Source organism: Amyelois transitella, chromosome 15, assembly GCF_032362555.1.
Source record: "Amyelois transitella isolate CPQ chromosome 15, ilAmyTran1.1, whole genome shotgun sequence".
Taxonomy (NCBI): domain Eukaryota; kingdom Metazoa; phylum Arthropoda; class Insecta; order Lepidoptera; family Pyralidae; genus Amyelois; species Amyelois transitella.
Genome location: NC_083518.1, coordinates 8,645,936 through 8,654,516, shown reverse-complemented (window position 1 = coordinate 8,654,516; position 8,581 = coordinate 8,645,936). Strand labels below are relative to the sequence as shown.

Here is an 8,581-nt window from a genome sequence, read left to right as displayed (position 1 = left end):
CGCCGTTTATAAATACAATTAACTGTCGGTAGCGTCACATATTCTTGTTATATTTTCCTCTTTCTCGTTTGGAGCCATCAGCTGTTCTGCTTCGAAGCTTGGGTCCAATTTATGCTTGGCTATTATTAATACAAATACATACGTTTAGAAAAATAAAAGACAGTAGAAATGCCATATTGTACTTGTAACTATAGGCATGATATGTCGCCATCTTGTTCATGTCATTGCTGGTTATATTCTGCAAGGTTGTAAAGCTATCAAATAAATCTCAGAATTAACGTGCAACATGTAAACAAAACGTGCCATGATAGAGGGTCACAGTCATCAGTGTGACGTTACATATACAAAAATCATGCCTATTTCCTGGAGGGGTAGGCAAAGACTACATCTTTTCTATTGCCACGGATCCTGCATACTTCTTTCCCTTCATCTGCACGCTAAGCTCTCTGCAAGCTCCGCAGTTTCCTTATATATTCGCTTAGTTAATCTACATACTATATGTATGTTACATCTACGTCCCTTGCGGAGTAAACAGATCCAGGAGTCCCGAAAACACCGATATACCACGTTTAGCTGTATGGCGTTATGATAGAATTGAGATTCAAGTAGTGACAGGTTGCTAGCTCGTCGCCAAAAAGATGAATCCCAAGTTTTATAAGCCAATGTGTCAATCTGTTTACATTTATCCTTTCTACGTGACCAAACCATCCGAGCATTCCAGTTCTATAGGCTCATACTATTCTTAAATCTATGGCAGCAAAAACTTACCATTGCAAAATCAGAATCCAATCTAGGTTACAAGTAATTAAGAGTACGCACGACAATTGTAGCACCGTAGACAACTGTTTAAATTGACCGCATCCGAACCGGTTTTCCGGTTAATTGCGAGCAAAAACCGTCTGCCGAAACGATTCCTACAATAGCTTCATTAGTCCAGGCAGAATTTCAATTCGTGTTCGCTTCGTACCAAACGTCATAATTGGCAAATCGCTCTTGTATTACGAAATTATCTATGAGTTACTTTTTGTACTGTTTTTTTTAGGGATGTAGGAATGAATGTGGATGGAGCGAAAAAAGTAGATATGTTAGGTAGTTATTGCCCGCGACTTCTATCGCCGTAAAAGTTTACTGAGGGTGGACTGATGATTATGTAGGGATCACACTTGTAAATAATATTAATGTGAATAAATAAAATTATATTTTAGTAATAAACGGACAACCTATATCACTACTCATACGCGGAACTCTTTCGTCCTGCCATAAATTCGGCGGACAAGTAAAATGAAAAAATGACAGTTTGACAAGTGTCAATTTGATTGTATTTCTAGGCCCGTTTGTTGCTATACGCTTGAATATTAATTTAATTCTTTTATTTCATCCTTATCCATTTACCTATTCTCTTACTCTGACTGCGCTTCACCTTCTATCAAGTAAGCTTTGAATCTATCGCTACATTGGTGACCCCGCTTAAACACGATGTCGCAATCAAGGAGTGAGAACAAAAGAGCCGGAGAGCCGCTTTCCTTGGATCGCGTAGGCGTAAGAGTACCTCCTTTTTATCCGTCGAAACCGAAGCTTTGGTTTGCTTCGCTGGAAAGCCAATTTGTTCTAGCTGGAGTTACGTCAGAGGCGACGAAATACCACTATGCAGTATCGCATCTAGAACCTCAGTACGTGGAGATCGTCGAAGATATTATCGAGGCGCCAGCTACGGCAGATAAGTATGAGACGCTTAAATCAGAGCTCGTAAAGAGGTTGTCAGCGTCCCGCGAAAAGCAGGTCCAGCAACTACTTCATCATGAAGAATTGGGAGATCGCAAACCATCGCAGTTCCTGCGGCGGTTAAGGGGATTAGCTGGTTCTGAGGTGCCAGACGATTTACTCAGAACTCTCTGGGCCAGCCGTTTACCCAACAGCGTACAATTCATCATTGCGTCGCAGGCTAGGATGAAACTCGATGAGGTCGCCGAGCTAGCTGATCAAGTACTGGATGCAGTATCACCGAATTTGCAAGCAGCAGGAGTTTCCACAAAACACGATAACGGGTCGAGTGAGATTGCTGCGTTAACACGACAAGTCGAAGCGCTAGCTGACAAGGTCGACCGTATGTCGCGGTCAAAGTCAAGAACCAGGCAGTCTTCAAGTCGGCGAGGTCGCTCTACGTCAACAAGATCGCACTCGAATTACAGGAAGTTCCCGACATGCTGGTATCACTACAAGTTCGGTGATAAAGCAAAAAGATGTATCAAGCCGTGTGACTATACGGGAAATGCGTAAGGCAGTCGATAATGGCGACCGACGACTGCCCAAGTACCGGTCGCTTGTTTGTTACGGACAGACGGACGAAATTACAATTGTTAGTAGATACAGGTAGTGATTTGTGTGTATTTCCTCGCAAATTTTTAAAAGATTATCGTGCGAAAACAAATTTTGAATTGTGTGCCGCTAACGGGTCAATCATAAATACGTACGGTTTCTATCATTGCGTACTAAACCTAGGGCTGCGTCGTGACTTTGCTTGGCATTTTATTGTAGCCGACGTAACGAGGGCGATAATAGGCGTGGATTTCTTATCACATTACAATATTATAGTAGATGTCCGAAATCAACGCCTTATCGACGGTAACACTATGGTCGCGACCGTGGCTTCGCTTGCCTTTAGTAACGAAAGTATTTCTTCCGTGAAGGTGGTTTCTGGTAACTCTGTCTATCACAACATACTAGCAAAATTTCCCGAAATCACTCGCCCACATGGAATACATCGTACACTGCACCACAACACTGTCCATCACATCCGCACTACACCTGGGCCACCGGTCTCTTGCACTCCCCGTAGGCTTGCGCCTGATAAACTGAAAATTGCTAAATCGGAATTCGAGTCTATGTTACAGAATGGTACTTGTCGGCCTTCCGAATCAGCATGGGCTTCACCCCTTCATCTTGCGCCCAAGAAGGACAATGGGTGGCGTCCTTGTGGGGATTACCGCATGCTGAATGCCCGGACAATACCCGACAGATACCCCATTAAACACATTCATGATTTTTCCTACTCTCTATCAGGCTGCACCGTCTTCTCTACCATTGATTTGGTGAAGGCCTACAACCAGATCCCGGTCAATCTAGACGACATAGCGAAGACAGCGATCACAACGCCGTTCGGTCTTTACGAATTTCCGTTCATGACGTTCGGACTTCGTAATGCCGGACAGACGTTTCAGCGATTTGTCGATGAGATGCTGCGGGGCCTGGATTTTACCTATGCATATCTGGACGATTTTCTGGTCTTCTCGAAGGATCAGAAGACCCACGAAGAGCACCTTCGTCAACTCTTCGAAAGACTCAAGCATTACGGCATGGTCGTCAACACGGCGAAGTGTGTCTTTGGCGCGTCTGAGGTAACCTTTTTAGGCTATAGAATTTCAGGTAAAGGTACCACACCCCTACCTGAAAAGGTCGAAGCCATCACCAATTTCCCTATCCCAAAGACGGTAAAAGAACTACGCCGCTTCTTGGGTATGGTGAACTTTTATCGTAGATTTATTTCAGGCGCCGCTAAACAACAAGGTCCTCTAAACGCACTGCTGACAGGATCAGTCAAAGGTTCACACCCGGTACATATTACTGGTAAGTCACGTGAGGCTTTTGAAGCCTGCAAAGAAGGTCTGTGTCAGGCCGCCTTGCTGGCTCATCCCAAGTGTGACGCAAGGTTGGCGCTTGTTACTGATGCGTCAGACAGAGCTATCGGTTCGGTGTTACAGCAACAGACTGATGGTGAGTCCTGGGAGCCATTGGCATTTTTCTCTCGTGGGCTGAGTCCTTCCCAACAGAAATACTCACCCTACGATCGAGAATTGCTCGCCATTTATGAGAGCATAAAATATTTTAGGCACATGCTCGAAGCTAGAACTTTTACGGTCTACACCGACCACAAGCCCCTGACTTTTGCCTTCCAAAGTCGAAAGGAAAACTGCTCGCCAAGACAGTTCCGACACCTGGATCTGATTGCGCAGTTTACCACCGACATACGTCACATCTCCGGTAAGGACAACGTGGTAGCTGATACCCTTTCCCGAGTTGAGGAAATTTCCCAGCCAATCGATTCAGAACAGCTGGCTGCTGCTCAACGTTCTGATCCAGAGCTTAGGCAACTTGCAGAAGGTACGACTTCACTGTGCCTTAAGAAAGTCAGGATTCCAGGTTCCAACACAGAGCTGTTTTGTGACACCAGCACAGACATGGTACGACCGTTTGTTCCCAAGCTGTTACGGAGAAGGGTGTTCGAGAGTCTACATTGTCTCAGCCACCCTGGTGCCAAGGCAACAGCCAGATTGGTCTCTGAACGTTATGTTTGGCCGGAGGTGAAAAAGGACTGTAGGAACTGGGTGAGAGCATGCATAGCGTGCCAACAGTCTAAGATCACGCGTCATACTAGTGCTCCTCTCAGCAACTTCAAACTTCCTGCAGCTCGCTTCAAATTCATCCATATTGACCTGATCGGACCATTACCTTCATGCCAAGGTTACAAGTATTGTCTCACAGCCATCGACCGTTTTACGCGTTGGCCTGAGGCAATACCCTTAGAAGAAATTACGGCCGAGGCAGTTGCAAAAGCCTTACTCAGTGGCTGGATTTCTAGGTTTGGTTGCCCTGCTGATATCGTGACAGATCGTGGCAGACAGTTTGAATCAGCGTTATTCGGAAATCTTTCGCGCATCGCTGGATTTACTCATCGCCGAACAACAGCCTATCATCCCGCCTGTAATGGCCTCGTGGAAAGATTTCATCGGCAGCTGAAATCTGCCATAATCTGCCACGGTAACACAAATTGGATCGAGTCTCTCCCTCTTGTATTGCTGGGTGTCCGCAGCGCGTTCAAGGACGACTTACGAACTACCTCAGCAGAAATGGTGTATGGCGAACCGTTGCGTCTGCCAGGTGAATTTTTTGATTCTGAAACTGACTGTCCCTTAGACTTGACGGAGTTCACTTCAAGACTTAGGAATATAGTCCAAAGCCTGAAGCCCACACCAGCCTCTCATCATGGGGGAAAACGTCCAACATTCGTTTTCAAGGATTTAACCACTTGCACTCATGTATTTTTGCGTGATTGCACGGTTGGTGGCGCCTTGAAACCTGCATATTCCGGACCATATGAGGTACTTCGGCGAGATAATAAGGTATTCACTATCTTGGTTAGGGGTAAAAGAGTCACGGTATCGATAGACCGAGTCAAGCCGGCCTACATACTGTGTGACCCAGACACCACTCCATACATACCTTCAGATCACGCATCACACAAACATACTTCACAAAAGCATGACAAACACGACACCGATACACGTCATGTACCACAGTCAGAGAATCAGAACCCACCTGATCGAGAAGTAAATACAAAAACTAGATCAGGTCGTAAGGTAAGATTCCCCGACTATTATCGCCCTTGACGGTCTCAAGGGGGGGCTGATGTAGGGATCACACTTGTAAATAATATTAATGTGAATAAATAAAATTATATTTTAGTAATAAACGGACAACCTATATCACTACTCATACGCGGAACTCTTTCGTCCTGCCATAAATTCGGCGGACAAGTAAAATGAAAAAATGACAGTTTGACAAGTGTCAATTTGATTGTATTTCTAGGCCCGTTTGTTGCTATACGCTTGAATATTAATTTAATTCTTTTATTTCATCCTATATCCATTTACCTATTCTCTTACTCTGACTGCGCTTCACCTTCTATCAAGTAAGCTTTGAATCTATCGCTACAATTATATACATATTTTTTTATAAACTTCATTGTACTACTCCGGTAGAATGTTATGTAGAATTATGCGAGAAAAATAATCGGAATGTAGTCTCTGCCTACCCCTCCGGGATATATTTCATAATTTCAGGCGCGTCCATCCATAATTGGCAAATCGCTTTACCCAATTAGCCGACGGCTGACTAATTCAATAGTAACTAGTTAATTTGTTCAGGCCATAATTCAGTGAACATTGCATTAAATGAGTCAATGCACCGTTAGCTTTGTTATAGATATACATTTTATTTGTTATTTGATTTTGCGTTTTGTTTACTAATTTACCTGTTCTATCACTATTTGCTGGACTGGTAAGCTAATACTTTAAGTTCACTTGTTTTAGCTTACAGGCTAATTAAATTTTCCTATAAAATAAACGGTTTTAATTTATCTTTTATCTTTGCGTGTCAGCGAGTTAAACTCTCAGACGAAACATTAAAAAAAGCAAGTTTATATATCCGGCGACCTTGAAGCATGTAAAAATGCAGTCTCTGCCTACCCCTCAGTAAAAGAGCAATGCCTTTATGTATATTCCATAATAGATATATAAAAAGTGCCGTGTGATTACCGGCACCAATAGAAAAGAATGGGACTATTCCATCTCTCTACCATGGATGTCGTAAAAGGCAACCAAGGGGTAGGCTTATAAACTTGGAATTCTTATTTTAGGCGACAGGCTAGCAACATGTCACTATTTGAATCTCAATTTTATCTTAAAGCCAAATAGCTGAACGTGGCCTATCAGTCTTTTCAAGACTGTTGGCTCTGTCTACCCCGCAAGGGATATAGACGTGATTATATGTATGTTTGTATGTATATACAAAATTTTGGTGATAAAATAGGTTTCATGTATTTTTATAATATAAGCATATTTTTTTATAAACATTTTCATGAAAAGCGAACATCTAAATGTGTCACGTCCTAGTTGCAAAAATGTGTTTTCTGGAGCGCTGCAAACTTTGTTGCCAATGCTACCCATGAGTAAATACATACTGACCACGTACAGAGTTCATAAAAATTCTTTATATTTATGGACATCAAGGAAAAAAATACGATTAGAACTCAGATTAAGAAGAAATTTAGTACAAGGGCACTACTTATTTATTATTCTAGTTATTTTTTTTTCTCTCTTGTTTAATAAACAATAGAGGGAGAAAGAATAAGAGAGAGAAAAAATTATGATAAAGAAAAGAAGACCAATAATAATGTTTTTTCAACAAACGAAAGCAAATAAATTGAAGTTAAAGTTATCAACACAAACTTTGACACAGAAAAGGAAAAAAATGCACAGCGATAAACTATCGCGGTCCCCTTTTTACGTCATAATAAAAAGCGAAACAGTGATAGGCGTTGCTTGCGTATGCTTCACTTGACTTCACCAATGAGAGATAGCTTTTAAAAATACAAGAAAATGCTATGATTAAAATGAGAAGGATAATTTAATTAAATCTATTATTATTCTTATAGCGAGCTTCGTCTTGGTACCCGTTGTCCGTATATATAGTAAATAAACAGGATCCTGAAGTGGCAAAGTCAGCTACTCTTGTCTTTACTCGACTCATTTGTGAGTTATGTTCATTAGATGACAACCTACCTTTGTGACAATGTTAAAAACAACCTAATCTTTTTTGAATGGCAGTTGCTTAGATGATTAGATTAAATTACTTATTCTTTTGATCATTATAATTTTAATCAGCCGGAGGATATTTACTCAAGCAATCGGCATTCAATGATTGTTCCTTTACTTGCCTAAATCTGCTGAAAATATATGGATTATCCTGATCTAGTTCTAAGAACCGTCGCACACATTAGATGACGTCCTTTAATTGTGTATATTTGTTCATGTGTCCACATCATATGGTAGCCGTCAGACACAGGAGCTTTTGAAGTGTGCACGTTTAAAATGAATTCTAAAATACATTTACATGGCGAGTTCTATGCATGGAGGTGAAAAAGTGTTGTCATAATCCAATGCACAGATATAAAATAAAAGAGCATTTCTAAAAATAAGCAAATGTAATTTGCCATCTTATATGTGAAATTGATTCTCGTGAAACCTAGATATTGTTCGAAGGCTTGAACAGATTTCTTACAAACATCTCCCGTCTGTCTTTCGTAACCATTGCAGGGGAAACTAACCATTATTGGATCATAGTGACATCACTTATTCAGTTAATTGGTACAAAATGAAAATAAGTTTAAAGCGAACATGTTTTTGAAGTAAAGACACAACTAAAAGAACTAAATTCTCTATGGTTGGTAATTTACGAACTAGCTTAAACTTTATTATTATAAATCAACAGAAACTAAATTCAATTTACTTATACTATCTTAATTAAAAGATGATGCTGCGTTTGATCCATTTGGTTCTAAGAAATTCTGTTCTTAAGAGGAATTATGAACGGTAGATCTTATACAGTGATTTCTCTTTAGATAGCTTACTCACGGTTTCATAGAATGGCAAATCGTGAAATATTACGTCTTCACTCCGCTCGTTACTATTATTGCAGATGAGGTCTTTACGTGGAATGGAATGTTATGATTTTCTGCTTTATATGAAAAAATTAAAGAGAAAATGGTTGCGTAAATTGTGACTGAGGGAATGAGTTTTTCTAGTGCAAGTTCATATATAGATAAACTCTTTATTGCACCATAAAAAAAAAGAAAAACAGAAAAAAAAAACACAGTCGTTAGATCATGCTGGTCAGGTCGTGTAGAAAATGTGTAAAAAAGTACAGTCAACCGCAAGGTGAATTCAGACAGGTTGATATGCTTTTG

The 8,581-nt window shown here is 40.9% G+C and overlaps 1 protein-coding gene across 1 annotated transcript; it reads left to right on the top strand.

Moving 5' to 3' along the window:
* The first annotated feature begins 1,476 nt into the window (after positions 1-1,476).
* LOC132902582 (uncharacterized) lies at positions 1,477-2,277 on the top strand. Its single transcript, XM_060948358.1, has one exon. The coding sequence runs from the start codon at positions 1,477-1,479 to the stop codon at positions 2,275-2,277; it is 801 nt and encodes a 266-aa protein (XP_060804341.1).
* Positions 2,278-8,581: the final 6,304 nt, after the last annotated feature.